The sequence below is a fragment of the Halichoerus grypus genome, chromosome 11 (genome assembly GCF_964656455.1).
Source record: "Halichoerus grypus chromosome 11, mHalGry1.hap1.1, whole genome shotgun sequence".
Classification (NCBI taxonomy): Eukaryota; Metazoa; Chordata; class Mammalia; order Carnivora; family Phocidae; genus Halichoerus; species Halichoerus grypus.
In genome coordinates, this window is record NC_135722.1 from 96,938,822 (window position 1) to 96,959,017 (window position 20,196).

The window sequence follows — 20,196 nt, forward strand, 5'->3', positions numbered from 1 at the left end:
TTCCCTGGGTCCCGGCACCCCTCCCCCTCTTCAGCTCCGCTTTCAGAGTCCTGTTACGGAACCCTGGTGGGGAGAATCCTGGGGGGAGAGCGGGCGGAGAGGAGAGGCCCCCGCACGCTGCCCCTTACCTTTCTGCGGCTGTCTGCTCGGCCCTGTGTGTTGCTGGAGCTTCACTCTCCTCTTGGCTTCTCTGCTCCCACCCGTTTTCCCTTCTGTCTTTTCCTGCCTCATCCCCTCTCCCTGCTGATGTGGCTGAGCCCCTCTCCCACCCCCCCCTGCAGGCGGCCGGCCAGGGGGGCAGGTGCCAACCTCAGCTGTAAATAGAGTACTGCGCTTTTGTGCCGGTGTGTGTGCTGTATCTGTGCTTTGATAGAAGTCACAAAAAAGAAAAAAAGGTGAAAAGAAACCCTTCCCTCCCCGCTCCTTCTTCAAATTATTGCCCCTTTCCACTGCCCTGGATTCAGGACCACGCAGTCCGACACACGCACCCACTGTTTGCCGTGCCTCTGGGTCCGCAAGGACACCATTCCGGTCCCTTCCTCAAATGGGGAACCGACAGATACCCCACACCTAGACTGAGGTCAGACCACCCAGGCTTCCACCTGGGGAGCCCCGTCCGGGCTGAGACACCCCCCCCCGCCCCCCCAGAGCAGCAGCCTGTCTGCCGCTGAATGAATGCAGGAGAATGTGTGCTCGGGCATGCGTGCTCGCCCCACGCGGGTGACCCGTGACCCGGGGCCCTGGCTTCCCGGCTATGGATGTCTGGCGTCCCCTGCTGCTACGCCTTAGCCAGAACTTGAAGTCCTTCGTCCCCAGTGTGGGATGAGGGAAAGGAGGAAGAGGTGGAGGCTGTGTGGCCCCTTGAGCGGAGTCAGGGGGGCGCCGCACCGCAGCCCGGATGGTCCAGGGAACCCCCGGGCCCTGACTTTTCCAGGCACTGCTACCCACTTCTCACCAAAGGCGGAAGGAAAAGGGGTTGGCTGAGTAGATCTGTCTGCCTCCGGCCTCCACCCTTTGAGGATGGAGTAGAGAAAGTGATGGAGAAGCACGGGGCATCCTACCTGCCCACTCACCGGCAAGGTCCCACTGCCCGGGGCTCAGGGCTCTGTCCCTGCCCAGGCCCGGGTGCAGCCACTGCCGACCCCCTCGCTTGCCCTGCTCTTTCCCAGAACTCCCCACCTGCCTCTGGTCAGAGCTGAAGCCATACAGACTCAGTGTTTTGCCCCCTTGGCCCCAGGAGTAAAACACTTCTCCTTTTCTCACTTCCTTTCCTGCCTCGTGAGGTGGCAGGGCAGTTCCCTGGCCTCTGCGCCCTGCCTCCCAGGGCCAAGGGCCATTTCTAGACAAGGTGTCTTCTGCCATGGCCCCGTCCCCAGCCTTCCTGATCTGCAGGGTCTGGCCTTAACATTGGCAGCTGTGATACAAAGGGAATTTGCCCCACTTTTCCCAGTCTGGTGCTGTCCTCAGTCCACCGTCAGCCAGGTCAAGCGCTTCCTCTGGGGCTGGCTGGCTGCAGGCTCCTGCCTCCCCCAGCACCTCCCTGGGGCCCCCGGGGCCAGGGCCCCACCACCTGTGTTTGGGGGCCACCCGCCTTCCATCCTGCCAGGCGCTTTGCCCACCCTGCCTCAACCTGGGCCCTGGGCCCATGAGCCCCCCCCGCCCCTGACCCAAGACTCCCCAAACTGACTCTTAAGTGTTTCCTGCCCAGAGAGAGAGGGGTCAGACCGCAAAGGGCCCAGTGTCCTCCCCGTTCTCCTCTTGCCCCATCTCCGCCACCAGACTAGCTTTCCAAGGTGAACTCCACAGGCCAGCCTACATCCCTCCATCCATGGCCATACCCCCAGCCATTTTGTACCATTATATAAATATATATATATAAATATAAATATATAAATACAATATGTGAAGACATCTTCTTGGTTTTTATTTTGAAACAATTTTTAGGCTTGTTCCGGGGGTCTCTGTGCTGCCTGTATTGTATTGACCTGTTTTATAGGTGCCTTTTTATTAAAAAGAGAAAATTAAAAATCCAACCTCTTGCCTTTTTTGCTTCCGTGTCTGGCTACTCCACTGCCCAGCTTACTGTTGGACGCTGGGAGGAAAAAGGGGGACCCCGGGGCTTTCCCAGTGTTCCACGGTAAGGAGACGGTCTCCTCCTCCTCCCCCGGGTCACAGCTCTGATTTCCACCATGGGGGCCGCCTAGGGGGCTTGGCTGGCTGCCCTTGAGGGGGACTGGGCCCCCCAGATGTGCCCTCAGCAAGGGCAGGGGTCCCGGACCTCCCACCCTAGCCAGAGCAGGGGCGGGAGAGCCCTCCCCGGGGAAGGTGGGCAGGCAGGCAGGCACGGAGTGGCTTCCTCTGGTTCCATCTGAGTGGTATCCTCTCAGGGGCAGGGCTCGGCTTCCTGGGGCTCGGGGACTTCCCTGCTTCTCACCCTGCCTGGCCTGAGGGGGATGCCTCGTGGCTCTTGCTGAGGCCCAGAGAGGTGGCAAGCTCTGGGTCTGGCCCGCAGGCAGGGGGCTGGATGAGATGACCCCCAGAGGCCCTTTCCAGTCTGTCATTCTTCTCTGGGGGTCTACATCTCTGTTCTGACTCTTGGCGAAGTGCTCCCTCTGTATGACTGGGGCCCCTCTGCTGCCCGAGTTTCTCCTGGTTGTGTGGCTTGCAGAGAGGGGGGCAGGAAGGAACAGTCTGCCTCCTTCCTTATCAGTGCTCAGACCTACCAGAGCTCTAGACCCGACTGCCCCTGGCCCATACTGGGACCTCTCCGCCCTGGGCAGAGGAGACAGCTGGCTTTGGTCTCTCCTTGTCCCTTCTTGAGGCTGAGGAAGGAGAATCTTTTCTTTCAGTGGCTTTCCTCTGCTGGAAGAACTTTCCTTAGTTCTTCCCTAGGACGCTGGCTGATCTCTGAGGGTGCCTGGAGTCTGCCCTCAGTCCGCAGACCTCCCAGGGCCTGGTGCCACTCTGGTCAGAGCCGGGAGCAGCTTCCCGGATTGGGTCAGTCGGAGTTTCCTGCTCGGTCAACATGCAGGGCTGGTAGCCTGGCAGGATGTCTGTGTTTGTTAGGGCCCGAGATGTTAAGGCCGCATTCTTTTGCCAGCTGGCCTTCCCTCAGCCTTGACCTCCACCTCTCCCCTGGTGCTCAGTCTCTAGCTTCTTTCGGCAGGAGGGGTGAGAGGACAGGTGGGTAGTTGTGGAGGCCTGTGGTCCATAAGATGACGGAGTGCATTCTGGGAGGGGACTGACTTTCCCAATTGGCAGGGGCAGAAGTAAAAGTTGTTTCTTGCGCTTCCAACGGTGAAGATGAAAGAAGGGGATACAGATGGGCACAGGCATCCTTTGCTTTGCCTCCCAGCTGCTTCCCTTCCCTGGATTGCAGCTTACCCCGGGGGGGGCTGGAAGAAGAGCAGGCAGGAATGTCCTGGAAAGAGGGCGTGGCTCTAGCTGCCCCGAATGAGGGTATCGGCCAAGGCGAGCTCTTAGGATCCCAGCTCCTGCTGGAAGGGGTTCCAGCGACACCGCATCCCCCAAGGAAAGCAGAAACAGAGGGGGCTGGGACCTAGAAGGTGGTGAGGGAAGTGGCATTCTCTGACTCAGAGAGACTGCTCTTGCGCCAAGTAGGGAACAACTGGCAAAGGGACGCCGGGCCGGCACAGCCCAGCTTGGTCAGAAGGCGCGACAGGTCGCTCCGGAACTTCACGCCTGCGAAAGTGTAGAGCATGGGATTGAGACAGCAGTGCGCCAGGCCCAGGAACTCACTCATGGTGATGGCCACGGAGAGGTAGCCGTTCAGCTCGCAGCCGTAGCCCACGGTCTTCAGCCTCGCCAGGGTGTCCAGGAAGATGACGATGTGGTAGGGTGACCAACAGAGGAAGAAGACGCTCGTCACCAGGATGGCCACCCTGACCGCCTTCTGCCTCTGCGGGCGCCGCTGGGCCTGGCGCAGCCGGTGCACCACGCCGATGTAGCACCAGCCCATCACCAGCATGGGCAGCAGGAAGCCCCCGACGTGGTAGAGGAAGCGGGAGGTGAACCAGGCCTTGGTTTCGGCCTGGCTCTCCTGGGAGAAGGTACAGCGCGGCAGCGAGTCGTTGTGGTGGGGCTGGCTGACTTTGGCGAAGAGGATCTCCGGCAAGGCGAAGCAGCAGCCCGCCAGCCAGATGGCGGCACAGGTGATGTGGACGGACAGCAGGCGGCGGTGGCGGTAGGCGTGGACGGCGTGCACGATGGCCAGGTAGCGGTCCACGGCGATGCAGGCCAGGAGCAGGCTGCTGCAGTAGAAGTTGATCTTGTGCAGAGCGATCACAGCTTTGCAGAGGAAAGTGCCCAGGAGCCAGCCCACAGAGCCCTCGACCACGGCGAAGGGCAGGATGCAGACCAGCAGGAGGTCGGCCACGGCCAGGTGGAACAGGAAGGTCTCGGTGGAGCTACGCGTGTGCCGGTGCCGCTCCAGGATCACCAGCACCAGGATGTTGCCCATCATACCCAGGAGGAAGATGAAGCCGTAGGCCACCGGCATGAACACAGCCTTGAAGGAGGTCAGGAGGGGCCCCTCGACCGTGGAGCAGAGGTGATTTTCCACCGTGGGGCTCTCGGTGCTGTCACTGTAGTTGCCGAGTTCCCTGTACTGCGAGGGCGGGGAGACAGCAGGGCGGGGGGCTGAGGACCCGTCTCTGCCCCTCACACAGGGACCCTGACTCCCCTGTCCCCCCACCCCCCCATGCCGCTTTTGTCCCTGTGCTCCCAGTACGTCCCACCGACCAAATCCCAATCCCCCCTTGGGTGTCCACGAACCAATCACTTTGCCTTTTCCCACTTCAGTTTTGGTCTGTAAAAGGGACTAATGCCTTGCAGGGTCCTGACGAAGATGGAAGGAGACACATGGCGTATAGAGTGGGGAGAGGCTTCTCTGAAGGGCCGCGCACCTGTAAGTTACTCTATGTTTAGGTGTCCTCCTAAACACGGAAGGCTGTGGGCCCCCGGGGCTGGAATCAGAGCTTCAGTTTGGGGAATGGATCTGGTTGGGGCAGGGAGCCATGTGGTCCCGTTCTGAACAGAGCAGTGGGCACTAAAGCCTAAGATCCTGCTGAGGGGGTGGCTGCTGGGGTGGCCCCCCGGCTTCCTCTTGGGGTGTCTCCCTATTCCTAAATGTCTTCATTATCCCTGAAATGGTAGTAACAGCCTCCTGGTTTGTTTAATGTGCGCAACGAGCTCGGGTATGGGATATTCCTATCCTACCCATGTGTCTTGCTAACGGTCGGGTGCGTTTGAACCCACGTCCATCCACCTCCAGAGCCCATCCTTCCACCACTACGCAGTTTCGTCTGGGGTTCCCTCCCTGCTACTTCCCATCACCGGCCGCCTCCCTCCTCTGCTTCCTTCCCTGCCTCAGAAGCAAGTGAGGAAGGGGTGGCGCTCTTCCAAGAGAAGGTGCTATGCCCACTTTGTCTCCGGAAGCTCCTCCTCCTCAGCCTCCTCCTCCTCCTCCTCCTCCCCGCCCGCCCCTCGCCACCGGCGCTCAGGTTGTTTACCCAGCTAACCACAAAGGAAGACATGGTATCTGTTTTCATACCTTTCACTCACAGCTGTCCCTCTGCACCTGCTCCTCCTCACTTCCCAGCCCCGCTCTCCCCCTCCACCCTCCACCAGACCCCTCCCCACGGTTTCAAAACCAATTATAACCAACTTCTGTGGGTTGAAAAAGACACTTGTATAAATGATGAGCCCCAGGGAGGGAGAGGATGGGAAAGGATACTCTGCACAGAAGCTCTAGCTGGTCTCACGCTGCCCTTCTTCCAGGAGAACGAGGGGCTTGCACAAACAGGGGGGTGGTTGCACTGCCACCCAGGGACCCCGGTTGCGGGTTACACATTCACTCTCAGTGGGCAGACCCATTCTCCAGCCTGTGTCTTTCCTTCTGGTCCCAGGGACAAGTGGGTGTCGGAGAAGGGGGTGGGGGTTACATTTGTGCGATGACCCAGCCATCTGCCTCCCCCACCCCAGCGTCCCTCCACCATAGCCTCAGTCCAGCCCTCCTTCACCCTACTGCCCAGGACTACCGTCTCTCCATGGCCCCATTCCAGCAACTTCTCCACCTTTGTCCATCCCCTACACACAGGAGGGATTTTCTGTGATGGTCCCAGATCCCATCAGTGTCCTGCGTAAAGTCCTTCATTGGTTCCCCATTACCTGTAAGCACGGGTTTTCTTCTCATCTTTACCCCCACCCACCCACCCAATTTCACATTTAATAGCAAAGCCAATTACAAGAAGAAGTTGTGCGATAAAATTAATCAATAGAAGATTGGAGTAAGCCAATCCCAGCACATTCACGCAATAGAATACAATGCAGTTCACAGAAAGAAAGGTTTGTCTGCATGTTGTCTTAGGGAAAGAAGGTTAACACACAGCGCCGCATTTCAGACCCGATTGCGGGGCACTCCACACAGCACGATCCCCTGGACTCTCTTCGCAGGGTTTCCTGGGGCCTTGGCTCCTCTCCTTGCCTTCAAACCAGACTTCTCCACTCTTGTCTCCTGTGGTGTTTCACACCTAAGCTCTTGTTTAAGAAAAACAACTCGGCTTTCATTTGAAAACCATGGACTGGCAGGGTGAGGTCTGCACTCCCCTACGGGGGGCTTGAAATGTCTACGAGATAGCCCCCTGACTTTTCAAACCTCATCTTCTACTTTATTGCTTTAGGCACCCTGTCCTCCAGGGTCATCATTCTACTGGCTGCCTGCCCCCAACACCCCAATGCACCCTTGTCTCGGAATCTTTGCTCCAACTCTGCCTTGTGCAGAGCACTCCTTTCTCCCCGTGATTGCCTGGCTAATGTCTACGCTTCCTTCAAGGTCCCACTCAGCCCCACCCCCCCACCTCCCTCCTAGCTTGGGAGGAGATTCTCACAGTCTGCGGGGTCTGCGAGTCTTTATTACGGCACTGGGCCTTGCCATGTGCATTTCCTCACTAGATGGCGAGCTCCTGAAGGCTAGCCCTTTGTGTCCCCCTGACAAGGCCATGTGTTTCACGCATGACAGACATGCAACAGATGCGTGCCCAGCAGCTCTGAGGGCAGGTTCCCAGAGACGCCAGACGCCCTTGTATTCTGACACCTTAGGCAAGTCCCTCTCTGGGCCCCTGCGGAGACTCAGACACTCCTTTCCCCCTTCTTTGGTTCCTGCCTCCTCCCAATGCCCTTGACAGCCTAGAGCCTGTCTGGGGTTCTCTCACCATATTGGGAGCGATGTCCAATACCGTCGTTTGACTCATGTTGGAATTCAGCAGGAGGTAAATGGGGAAACAGTGAGATGAGTAGTCTCCATGTGGAGCAAAGCAATTCAGACCCAGGGTGAAGAGATGAAGGGGCCGGGTGCCGTCAGTGGGGCTGGACTCCACCTGCCTCTGGGAGGAGTCTGGCTGTCCCACTGTGTGGAGGGCTTAGGTACAGCCAGCCCATCTGGCCCCGAAGGCCCTTTATGAGAGCCACTCAGGTCCTGACCCTCTAAACCATCCAGGCTGATTGGTTTATCGCTCATTTAAAGTCAGCACAGTGGGATATGCCCCCAGGACCCTTGAAGCCCCATCGCCTGAGAACCCAGCTTTAGAAGACGGTTGAGGGGGAACGATCTTTCCCTCCTTGCCAAGACGTATTTGTTTGGCAAAGCGCTCAGGCAGGGAGGGGGACACGGGAGGAAGCTGGTTTCAGGGGTGCCGGGAGCTGTGAGTACGTCTCAGCAGGAGGTGTCAAACAGACATTTTGGGGGCCTGGGAGTGGTACATGTCAAAGCCACTTCCCATACCTAGGGGGTCAGTCACTCCACCCCTCCCCAGCCCGTGGAGGGAGGGAGTGAAGCAAGGTTAGTTCTGCTCTGGTGGGAAGTGGAGGGATCATGAATCCTCTATAGCGTGGGGAGTGGGGCGCAAAAGGGACCCCTCCAAGACTCGTACCCACAGGGAGCTCAGTGCCGACGATCTGGCCGAGTGCTTACTCATTCTTTGACATCAAAAGCCTCAGGGGCCCAAGGCCCTCATGCACACACCTGCTCTGATGGCACCCAGTATAGACACAGCCACGTGCCCAGGTCGAGTCACGACAGCATGCGGCCTAGGCAGGTACCCAGCAGAGAAGAGCATGCACAGAAGCCAGGGACTGTTACCCAAAGAAAGCAAGCAAACACGAGTGGGATGCAGCTGAGCGCTGAGCCAGGAATCTAGGTAGAAGATTGCTGTGAGCACTGGGGATAGGGCAGGAGAAGGAGAACATTCCGGGTCCCGGTATTGAGGAGGAGAGAGGATGGGCGGGGGGTGGGGGACCAGGGCCTCACAGGCCTGCACTGGCCAGTGGGAAGACCAGCAAACCGGGTTCCGTGTGAGCAGGTGGGACGGGGCTGACAGGGGCATTCCTCGGGGGCCTGCCCTGGACTCCCTCCTCTTCGATCCTCTCCACCCCATCTCGGGTGACACGGCTGGGGAGCACTCCACAATGCAGAGTTCTCCACAGCCTGGAACTAGAGGCCCAAACTGACCAGATGGAATTGGTAGGGAACAACGGAGAGACCGAGACCGGCGTTTAAAATTTCAACCATCTGGGGACAAGTTAGGGAAGACCTGGCTTACCGACAGTTGATGAGAAAAAGACCTGAGAATGTGTTGATCGCCAGCTTCAGATGAGTCACAGGGTGACGTGGCTACTGTCACCCTACCCTAGGTGAACAGAAACCTGTAGGTGGGCAGCTGACACCACCCCGGTTTGTTTGGTCTGGACAAGGGTGACCAGTTTGCTGAGGGGTCTGGAAATCCCCACCCTGGGAGGAAGTTTTCAGGTCCTGGCGCGAGGAGTCTAGGCAGAAGAAGACTGGAGTCCAAGAGAGCTGCCTTCTTTGAGGACTAGAAGAGCTACCGTGGGCAAGAGGGCAGGACGGCTTACCGGGAAGCCCTAGAGGGCAGACTGGGAGGAATGGGCAGAGGTTGGGGCACGGGGTGTTTCCATCAAAGGAGAAAGAACCTTCTCCCGGGCAGAACTCTCCAACAGGGGGTTGGGGGGCCGCTGGGAGGAAGAGGAATGTCTGAGCTCAGGTGTGCGGCGAGGGATTCCTGCCCTGGACAGGAGGCTGGGCCTTGCCCTCAAATGCCCCTCACGCACAGCTCCCAGATGCTCCGATTCTCTGGCGGTCACGCTCTGCCCAGGGCTGAGCAGGTTCTCAGCATGAAATTCATCGAGCTCAGCACCTGCGTGGGAGCTTTGTTTCCCTAGCTCATCTGTGGCGTAGCCAGAGAATGCCCCAGACTGACCTTGCGGCTCAGCCGCCAGGAGAAGGCAGGGCTGCTGAGTGTGGAGCTCATCCAGCCAGAACCCCAGGACTCCAGGGGCCTGAGTCATCCTGGCTGTAGGAGGCCTCTGCACACAGATGCAGGTCGTTGCTCTGGCCATAGGGAGCACACGCAGGCTCCAGCTCCTTTCAGGTCCCTGTCTGGACATTCCCAACCAAGAGTCAGGAGCTGTGAATGGGGCCAGCCGGGCAGGCTCTCCTTCCAGCCCTCAGGGGCTTGAGGGGGGAGGGCATCTGGAGGATTGAGACTGGGCTAAGGGCGCAAATGGGGGTCTGTGTCCATAACCCCACTCTTCCTTTTGAGGGTCCACACTCCCAAAAGACCGTCTGAGACTCCGGCTTGCCACTTGTCACATCACCCCCTTGCTCCCCCTCCCCCCTTCAGGAGCGAACCTACTTGAAATATTTTGTCCTGTCATTCCTGAAAGACTACTCAGTCTTGTCTCTTGATTCTCAGCACCTTATCCACGGCCACTTTTTATGACATTCTGCCAGAGGGATGGGATCTGTGTCCTTAAGGAAGGCAAGAATTCCTGATGGACACTGTGGTCTATACGCCCGAGCCCAGATTCACCTCAACACTGACCTCTCCCCAGGCTGGCCCTGGGTCTCTCCCTCATCTCTCACCCCTCAGGTCACCCCCCAGTTGGGGCCTTCTCCCCTGGGATGCCTCTGGGACTTTTCACCTATTTTGAGGGAGGCTCCTTCCCTCCCCCGAGGCATAGCCCAGAAACGGCCTGGTTTTAGTTCCTCTTCCTTACCCCTTCTTGATGAAATGAGATGGTGATGCTCTGATCACAGTGAAATGGTTTTGGGGGATCATCACTGAGGAGGAGTTAGGGGGAGCCAGGTCCTGGGACCGGACCAGATTTGCCCTGCTCTCCAGCAGCTTCCTTTCCAGGCTCGTGTGTAGGGTGGGCCTGGAGGTGCCGTTTCTGCCCAGCCCCTGTAGGTACCCCAGCCCACGCCCCAGTGCTGTCAAGACGGGGCTCGGCACTCCCAGATCAAGGTTCCTGTGGACAGAGACTTTTCTAGGTCTGCCTAGATCTGCCTTCCTAGCAGGATGGGTCCCTGGTATGCCCACCCCAGGGACCTGGCTCTTTATTCCTTGTGCTTAGCCATCTAGAGTTTTTGTTTGGATCCTCCACTCATGGGAATTAGCAGCTCATCTTTTAAAAATGGGCATTTTAAGTGGCTAGAGTTGATCTTAGAATTCAGGAGGTGGAAGGGAAGACAGGATGACCAACACCTGACTATGACCAAGGGCCCTCAGTTCTTAACCTAACGTTAGAGTGTAAAACCCTGTCTTCTAGGAAAGTGAACCAATACTTGGTTTGGACAAGGATAGAAAGGGGATAGGAAGTAAAAAAGCATAGAAGCGAGACTAACTTCAGAGAGAAATGGGCTAAGACTTTTAATACATCACAAGTCAATAAATACGTATTGAGAAGCTACTACGTGCAAGACCTTTCTTCTACTCTGCCATCCTAGGGCCTCTGTTCCACGAGACACTGTTGAGGCCGCTATTAAAACTGCGCCCAGCCCTGCTCTGAGTGAGTGGGGTGGAGGGAGAGGGTCTGTGCTCCTGAGGGGGCAACAGCCCCGGAGAGAGAGCATGTACAGGGAGCAAGGGAGAGCAAGATGAGGCATGGGGAGCTGGTGGAAGAAGAACTCCAGAGCCTGGATCGTCCTAGGACTCCTGGGCTCCCGACTAGACTCTGATCAAGGGAGGTCGGGCGTGCTGGCATGACTGGCCCAAGACCACTTATGTGCGTTGTGACATGCAACAAGTAGCCAAGTCTGTCTCCCTAGGCTGCCGGTTTTCTTTCATATATGGGACATGCCCTGTTGTCCCCTGCCCTCTGCCACCACCTGTCTCTAGTAGGTCACGCAGCGGAGTGAGGCATGCAGTTAGGGGAAACTCTTGAGATTTCTCAGAAGCCAGGACCGGCCAGGTCTTGGGTTGGTTATGATGTTATCCAACTGGGTCAGGGCTCGTGGTCAGCTCGAAGCTGTGGGCAGAAGAAAACACCCACTAACCTAATCAGGTGAGGTCAGGGGCCAGGACGGGGAGCCAAGGTGGGCTCGTGGTGCCTTGTCAGGGCGGTGGAGTTTTAGTCTGGTCTAGGGTATTGCCCAGACTCTGTGATTACTCTCAGGGTCAACTTCATGGGCACATGACCCTACACTTAGAAGAGCTCCATGCTTGGTTTAGTGCTCTGCTGTTGCTATCTTGAAATTCTTAATAATTTTTGAAGAAGGGGCCCTGCATTTTCATTTTGCGTTGGGTCCCACAGGTGAGGCAGCAGGTCTGATTAGACGGATGGTTCTGGCTCTGCTTTTATCTGGGGATTGGACCTGAAAGGCCGGACTATGGGTAATTAGCTCTTCCCCCCTCCTTCTCCCCTTGTTCTACTTAGAGTTCCAAGCTTTGGGATCTGGACAAGCGAGAGGCAGAATTTTCCAAGCAAGTCTGAGAACATGGTTGGTAGAGTTCTAGTAGAGACTCCAGCCGGTGGAGCTAGAAGGTTTTGGGGAACATCTCAGGGTGAGTTTAGGGTCAGGAGAGCTAGTGGGTATAGGAGAAAGGATTTGGATCCTTTATGATCCAGCCCAGAGTGCAGCTCAAAGAGAAGTCCTTTCCTTAGAAGTACCATTGGCCATGGGGAAAAAGGAGGAAAGGAGGAAAAAAGTTCCCAAAAGATCCTCATAAACAGCCCCCTCCTGCCTGTACACAGGAGACCCAGGGTTCTGTTGAGCTGTTCCCTACACACATCCTTTGGGAGCCTGGTCAACTGAACCACTCTGGTTCACAGGAGGGACTTGGGTGGGTGGCAGAGTGTGATGCTGGGGACCATTTTCTTAGCCCATCTAAAATACCTTATCTCTAGAGATTCCAGTCTTTTCAGGGGGTCACAACATGCTTTAAAAAATTCCTAGGATTAACACAGAGTTCTCCCACCAACTTGGCATCCCTGTGCCCCTGGACTCTGACCCAGTATGTGGTCCTCTTCCTTACTGACCACCTGCTCTCATGCTGCATTCCTTCAGCACATAATTATTGTCTAAGAGCTTCCAGTGAGTGGGTTTTTTTTTTCCTTTGTGGGTAGACTATAAGCTATTTGAGGGCCAGAACCAAAGCCTCAACTTCTCCATCCTACATAGAATGTAGTACCCCAATGATAGAATCGTAAAGCAAGAGATGAATAAATATACTGGAGCAATGCCAGGTTCCCAACAGTAAGAAAACCTCCTAAGTATTTTCCCATCTGGGCCCTTATTCCACCCTGAAGAGATAAGGAGAGGATCTTCTTCTGAAGAATGGAGAGGCAAAGTGACTCGTTCCAGGTCACGTAGCAAGTCAGGGAGGATGCAGACCGGAACTCATACTTCCAATTCCCCCGAAAGAATGTCTATTTCAAGCAACAGCTCTACTTATCTCCTTCCTCCATGGAATGAGAAAATACAGTCTTAAAAAGCAAGAACCATTGGGCCTGCCTCGATTCTGCCAATCCACAGTGGGAGGGGACTCCACAGCTAGCCCCTCTTCCCTGGGCCCTGGGCACAGAATATCTAGAATTCCAAGGAGGGCCTGGGCGACCAGCTGTCTCTACTCACCACATCTTCCAGGTTGTAGTTCATAAGGTCCATGTCCAGGGTTAGGGGGTAGTTCATGCTTGTAGCCGTATGTCAACCAGACTGGTCACTGACTGATGTTGAGAGGCTCTGTGATGCCTATAGAGAGGTGGCAGCCGTCAGCTGCAAATTTAAACAAATGAGCTGTGCACTCTCCTGGGCCTGTGTAGCACCCGCTGTCTGCCTCGCAGCTCATCATTTTTTTTTTCCACTGGGTCTTTTCTGTTGTTTTTTTTTTTTTTTTTTTTGAAGAAAAAGGGAAAATCCCCACAGTATCAGTGCTAGTCAAGCATTTCAGCCTCTTTCCTGGCAATGGTTGTCTCAATGGGGCTTGTGACCGGTGTGAAGGCTGCCCCTGGCTTCTCCAACCTGCACCTCCCCAAAAGGGAGTCGTACCTTATAATGAAAACCACCACACCAGTTGGTGGGGCAACAAGGGAAACTCCGCATAGAAAGGGAACAGGAGGAGAGCCCTTCCAGGACCTCTTCTCCAAGCCACCTTCAAATCTTCACCTTTCTCACCACTAGGGAGACCGTTCATCCGGTTCACCCCAGACTGAAAGTCCCTTGTCCTGGGAAACCCCTCACTCCCAGACAAATGGGGACACTTGGTCACCCTACTTGCTACCATCCTTTTGCCCAGGCAGGGGCAAAACCCCTTCCCTTTCCAGCTCAAGTTCAGGAGAGAAAGGTTAGAAATTTTCAAAGGGAACAACACTAAAACATTACTGGAAGTCAAAAATGAAATTACCCAAATTACCAGCAGAAAAATATAAGTAGTCACAGAGTCATCTTCTGACTCAAAAAAGAATGATGTTCTAGCTACAAATGAACTTGGTTGGCACCTAATTATTAACATCAGAGACTACCCAGCTGGAGTAGAGTCTTATTCAGGAGGACCCCGAGGTTCAGAATGGGAGAGGAACATCCCCAGGACCCACAGCTAACCAGTGGCAGAGCTGGGCCTCAAAGCCAGCTTTCCTGACTGCATATTCAGTGTTTTCTCCACACCAGGCTGCCATTCCCACGGGCTCATGCAACCCTCTCCTTTCCCTCAACTCTATCCTCTCTGAGGACCCCTTCCTTTAAGAAGCCCCTTTGTAGGCATTGATCACTGTCCCTTCCATGTCCCCTCTCTGTGCCTTTTCTTCCAGGAGAGGGCATGGCCTCTCTTGGTCCACAACAACATAAAAATAATGACAGCACACCAGGGCACCCACACGGGACATGATGCTTCTTTGCTCTTGTCATCATCTTCCCTTCCAGCCAAATTACCATTTGCTGGGATTCTCCCCTTTCAAGTGTCTTCCTTCATCTTTTCCTCCATATTCATCCTCCATCTTTCTCTCTTATACACCTTGCTTATAACCCCCACTGGACCCCCAACAGATACAGCTTTCTTGGGTTTCAACAACTTGAGGAGTTCTTGGCCTCTGTTCGGGCTGTCGGGGCCCGTCTTTCCCCTCTTCATTCAGTCACTGGCTTCAGCAATGGCTTTCAAGGAGGAAGAACCTCAGGACAATGGGTAGGAGTCCCTCTTCTGTAGTTCCAGTCCTGAAACGTTCAGGAGGAAGCTGCCCCGATGTTTCATATGTCCCATGCTTGCTAAGCACTCCCCATTCTTCCAGTCCCACACCTGAACACCCCTGCCCCTCCAAACCATTGATACATTCAACTTAGTTTTTGCTACTCTAAGGACATTGATTAGGAAGGAATATAGGGGCACTTGGGGGCTCAGTTGGTTAAGCATCTGACTCTTGATTTCAGCTTAAGTCATGATCTCAAGGTTGTGAGATGGAGCCCCGTGTCCTTCGGGCTCTGAGCTGGGCATGGATCCTGCTTAAGATTCTCAAGCTCCCTCTCCCTCTGCCCCTCCCCTGCAAAAAAGGAAGGAACATAGCATACAGAATCATATAGGAATTGGAAGGGAATTTGGAAGATAAACCAGTCCCTCCTCATTCCCCCCCCCACTGCCTCCAGCAAATGCAAGATTCTTGTCACTACGTCCTCATCAGATGGTCAGCCACTATTGCACAAACATCACTAGGAGTAAGAAATTTGTTCCTTTCAAGAGATTGTGTTTAAGGTAGGATGATTTAATCATTAGACACTTACTCCTCATGCTGAGTCAAAATGTGTCTCCCTGTAACTCATCCCAGAGGTCCTGGCACGGCCTTCTGTCCAGAGTGTCTAATAAGCACCTTCTGAAGACAGATCCCACATCCCCATTAGTCTTCTCCTTTTCAAAATCCACATTCTGGGTGTCTTCGGTCATCCTTCATAAAGGACATGATTTCTGGGTCCCTTGTCAGCCTCTGGGTGATTTCTGGTTAATGGTCCACATATTATTTGACTAGGACAAAACATACAAAGATAAGAACTTCCTTGTTCAAGACTCCATACGTACATAACTGTGATTAAAATGCTCTTTCCTGTGGGCTCCCGCTCCCCTTGACACCATGCCTAACAGACTTCATTCTGACGGTTCTAGAGCATCATCTCAGCCTATGAAGGGGAACTTCTGAAATCCTGGTTCAGTCATCTGCGCTGTGGTAACAACTTAGATAAGCGTGCCATTCTTCAATCTATCCTGGTCCTGATGGAAAATATTGGCAGGACAATGCCAAAAACAGAGCTCTGCTTCCTGCTGTTAGAGACCCACTGCTCTCAAAGGCCAGGGAAGACTTCATGGAAGAAGTAGGACATGAGCTGGCCATTAAAGGTTTGGGTAGACCGAAGATCTGATGTGCCTGGAGGGGAGGGTGCATGGTTAGGCATGTTTAGGAGATAATGAGGGTTGCATGAAAAAATATGTGGAAAGAATTACTCAATGTACGAGGGTGTGATTATGGTAGTGATGATGATGATGATGATGTTGGGGTGCAGAAGGAGGAGGCAGGAGGCAGTTGCAGTGTGCACTGGACAAGTTAGGAATTGCTCTTGCAGCCTTCTCTCACAGTTGCCCATTTCCCTTGATGCATTGCAGGCCCAGAAGAGGGGTCCCGGGAGGAGGCTCAGGACCACTTCTTAGGTGTAGCAGCAGGCTACGGCTATGACGGTGCTGGGCAGCGAGCTGTCTACGAGCTTCTCAATGGCTGACCTGGGTTTTATGGAGCAGAGGAACCTGTGACTGTCACCCAAACTCCTTTCCCGGCCCTTGACTTCCTGATGCTTCTGGCACCATGGACCCATTCAGATGTTCCTTCCCGTCTCTCCAGATGCTGAGACATACTGTAGGTCCCCAGGGCCCTCTTGTCCCAGCCACTGACCTTCGATGGTCAACTCAATTTGCCTTAAATGGATAAATACCTCCTGACCATGAATTCTAATGTTGCCTTAGAAGGTTCAGGGAGTAACTGCCTCTGGTAGAAAAGATGATCTTGTGACTTTCAAACCTATAAAGCCAGACTACCCCACCCCCAATAGAGAGGTAAATGCCTAGGCTGTGATCCCTTGACTTTAAAGATGAGATAGCAGGGGTTCCACCTGTGTGATAATCAGCTGTGGGGGGGGCGGGGGGAGGGAGAGGGTGGGTGGGGGAGAGCTTCCAGATCATGCAGCCCAAATTTTATTTCAACGTGCCACTTGTTTGTATTTCTACTATGTGGTTTCCCAATCCGCACACCACAGGCAGCCTACCTGAGGCTGAATTGTTGCCCAGGCTTCTCATCGAAATGACTGCTGGTGGTTCTGCCAAGAGTGGGCTTGTGTCTGCCTTTGGGAGTAGCTGCTTAGCATCAATTAGCTCAGGTGAATTTTTTTTTTTAAAGATTTTTTATTTATTTATTTGACAGAGAGAGACACAGCGAGAGAGGGAACACAAGCAGGGGGAGTGGGAGAGGGAGAAGCAGGCTTCCCACTGAGCAGGGAGCCCGATGCGGGGCTCAATCCCAGGACCCTGGGATCATGACCTGAGCCGAAGGCAGTCGCTTAACGACTGAGCCACCCAGGCGCCCCAGCTCAGGTGAATTTTCTCAATAATTTTACTTCACGGTTCATGGGTTAGATTAAATTTCTATTTATTCCGGATACCAGATACAATCACTTGTCTTGGAGTTCATTTCCCACATCCCACAGAAAAATTAAGCTGTTCTGCAGAATGCTGGGTGCAGGGAATGGGTTGGGGTTTTTTCCCTGTTCTTCCACTAACCTGAGATGCTCTCTTCTGATCTGGGCAGAGATCATGTCTTCTTTCTCTGAGTTTTTCCTAACTGTTCAGAACAGAGCTCCATAGGTCCCCACCTAGCGAGTCGGCCTGGGGGGGGCGGTGGTGTTGGGCATCTCTCTAGGCACCAAAGAAGAACAATGGCATTTACCGATGTACAAAGCTCTGCAATTTTGACATTTAACTTTGTATTTAACTTGATTTCACATTTAATCCTATTTAATCCTCAAAACACCTTGCGTGGAAGATATTGGCATCATCCCTGACCATGTTTTGGGGCAGGGTGGGGGGATGAAGAAACAGAGACAGTAATTGGCAGAGTGAGGGTCGGAAGCCAACTCCGTGGACAGCGAGCCCGAGGATCTCTCCCCCAGACCACACCACCTTCTCTCAGGGATTGTTTTTGCAAAGGACAGGCACTTAATCTGGCTATCCAAGGGGAAAACTGCCTACGCTCTTCACGGTCTGCTCCTCAGGTACTCACTGCGTGCCATGCAGTGTGCGAAATCCACACACATTATTTCCTTCCTTCCTCTGAAGAGTCTTGTAAGTGTTAGGTATTTTTATCACATTATCACACATGTGGAAACTGAGCTTCAGGCAGTAGTAGGAAGTAGTTGTGAGTGTTAACAGCTCACTCAGGCACCAGGGACCCAAAAGCACAATACAAATCAACACAGGAAGTGGGGTGGTAAAGGTTCTCAGTGCGGGGAGCCGGCACCCACGCATAGCTCCTCTCTCATTAGGTAATAGATAGGAGTCCCTGCAGGGAGGAAATGGGCTGCAGGTGCTGGTAGGCACATCAAGGTTACCTCAAGGTTATAGGGGCCATGAGTGCGCTGGGGAACGGGGACGCAGGGGTGGGCTGTGTGGCCAGAGTTTGAGAGGCAGGTGCTCAATCAGGTGTTTGCATACTGAGTAGCGGCTGAACCTCTGCCAGAGGGAAAGCGTGAAGATCAAGGGTGGCAGGATTCGGGCTCTGTCCTGGGAGCACGTTGTCTAACGAGAGAAGGCTGGGACAGATACATGGGCGCAAGTTTGCACACTCATAAACACACGCACCTTGAGAACATTTTCAAAGTGATTGTATGAACGTACCGTACCAATGAACCCCGTGCGGACCGTGTCCAGCAGTGTGGAAAGCAACTGAGCAAGACGGATAAACCCCAAAAAAATAAATTAAAAAAAAAAAAAAGGATAAACCCAGCGTTCCCCCACACACGAGTGCAGTGCATGAATGTGCCACATAGACTGTGAAAGAACACTGGATTTATACCAAAAGGCCCGAATCGGAGACCCAGCGCTTCTGTTTTCCAACAAGGTTGTTTTTAGCCGGGACCCTGCCTAGCTCTTAAGACACGCCAAACACAGAATGCCAAACAGCGTCGCTAGGAAAATGGTTCTCAGATGTTACGCCTCAGAATCAGCCGGAGGGCTTGTTAAACACAGGTTGCTGGGCCTTCCCTCAGAGTTTCTGATTCAGGAGGGCTGGGCTGGGACCTCAGAATTCTCAGCTCTAACAAGGGTCCAGGTGATGCTGATGTTACCCCCCTGGGAACACACTTTGAGAACCACCCCCTAGGCTCCGCAGGATTGGTAGGCAGAGCTGGCTCACCCTGATGCAGCGGGCATCCCACACGGGAGCTCCCGACCCAGGCCTGCACCGCTCTCAGCCTCTCCCCACAAATGCTACCGAGAGGACGCCTCTCTCGGACAACCGACAACCCGGCACTCAGCCCGCACCGCAACCCGCAGCCGGCTTCTGCGGGACCGTCCAGCCTCCCTGGGGCCCACGCTGGGGCCGCTGAGATTCAGATCCGGCTGCTCGGCTGGCTCCCAGCCCTGGCGCCTCTCTGCTGGGTCTCGGCCTCTGCTGCGACCAGCGGTGCCGACGCTCTGCCGGGTGACCTCCCGCCTGCCCTGTGACCCAGTCCCTTTGACCATGGCCCCCAGAAAGAAAGAGGTTTTACATCACAACCTTGCTGGCATGTGTGTACACACACACATTTCACAAATAATACTTGCTCCTAGTATGTGTGACATAGTCATCTTGTATACCCTTCGTTTACCTCTCTCTCCCTCAGTCTTTCTTTTTTTTTTTTTTTAAAGATTTTATTTATTTATTTGACAGAGACAGAGCAGGAACACAAGCAGGGAGAGTGGGAGAAGGAGAAACAGGCTTCCTGCCGGGCAGGGAGCCTGATGTGGGACTCGATCCCAGGACCCTGGGATCATGACCTGAGCCAAAGGCAGACGCTTAACGACTGAGCCACCCGGGCGCCCAGTCTATTCCTTTCTTGACAGAGAGAGAGACAGTGAGAGAGGGAACACAAGCAGGGGCAGTGGGAGAGGGAGAAGCAGGCTTCCTGCGGAGCAGGGAGCCCGATGCGGGGCTCGATCCCAGGACCCTGGGATCATGACCTGAGCCGAAGGCAGACGCCCAACGACTGAGCCACCCAGGCGCCCCTGTTCCTTTCTTTAATGGAGGTCGCTCAACCAAATTCTTTTCCTGGATCCACAAATAAGTCACAATCCCAGCTATATAAATTACAAATAAAGCTTCTCTGAGGGGCGGCGCCTGAGTGGCTCGGTTGGTTGAGCGTCCAATTCTTGATTTTGACTCAGGTCATGATCTCGGGGTCGTGGGATGGAGCCCCGCATCGGGGCCCGCGCTCAGCGGGGAGTCTGCTTCTCTCCATCCGCCCCTCCCCCTCCAAAAATAAAAAATAAAAACTTCTCTGAGCCTTCAGTTTCCTAATCTGTGCACTTGTAAGAGGCCTACACTGCCAGTCTTGCTGCTGTTTGTCTTCTTGCATAATATCATGCATGCAAAAGGCTTTTCCAGATAGAAATCTTCCATGGCTACAAAGTGGGATTAGACACACACACACCTGCTTTTAATTTTTTTTTTAAAGATTTTATTTATTGGGGCACCTGGGTGGCTCAGTCGTTAAGCGTCTGCCTTCGGCTCGGGTCATGGTCCCAGGGTCCTGGGATCGAGCCCCACATCGGGCTTCCTGCTCCGCGGGAAGCCTGCTTTTCCCTCTCCCACTCCCCCTGCTTG

At 54.4% G+C, this 20,196-nt stretch overlaps 1 protein-coding gene across 2 annotated transcripts; it reads right to left on the reverse strand.

Moving 5' to 3' along the window:
* Positions 1-1,901: 1,901 nt before the first annotated feature.
* CXCR5 (C-X-C motif chemokine receptor 5) lies at positions 1,902-13,132 on the reverse strand. Of its 2 annotated transcripts, none has more exons than XM_036090762.2 (2): positions 12,950-13,132; positions 1,902-4,627 (listed from the first exon to the last, which is right to left on the reverse strand). In XM_036090762.2, exons 1-2 carry the CDS (start codon positions 13,004-13,006, stop codon positions 3,560-3,562), a joined length of 1,125 nt encoding a protein of 374 aa, XP_035946655.1. In that variant the 5' UTR covers positions 13,007-13,132; the 3' UTR covers positions 1,902-3,559. The 2 variants fall into 2 exon arrangements, with proteins under 2 accessions (XP_035946655.1, XP_077915012.1); XM_078058886.1 differs by lacking the exon at positions 12,950-13,132 and adding an exon at positions 5,573-5,633.
* Positions 13,133-20,196: the final 7,064 nt, after the last annotated feature.

Coding starts and splice junctions, on each gene's coding strand:
- CXCR5 (XM_036090762.2), bottom strand. CDS start 13,006: ATGAACTACCCCCTAACCCTGGACATGGACCTTATGAACTACAACCTG. Junction 4,628..12,949: donor ACTACAACCTGGAAGATGTG/GTGAGTAGAGAC, acceptor CCGCCCTCGCAG/TACAGGGAACTCGGCAACTA.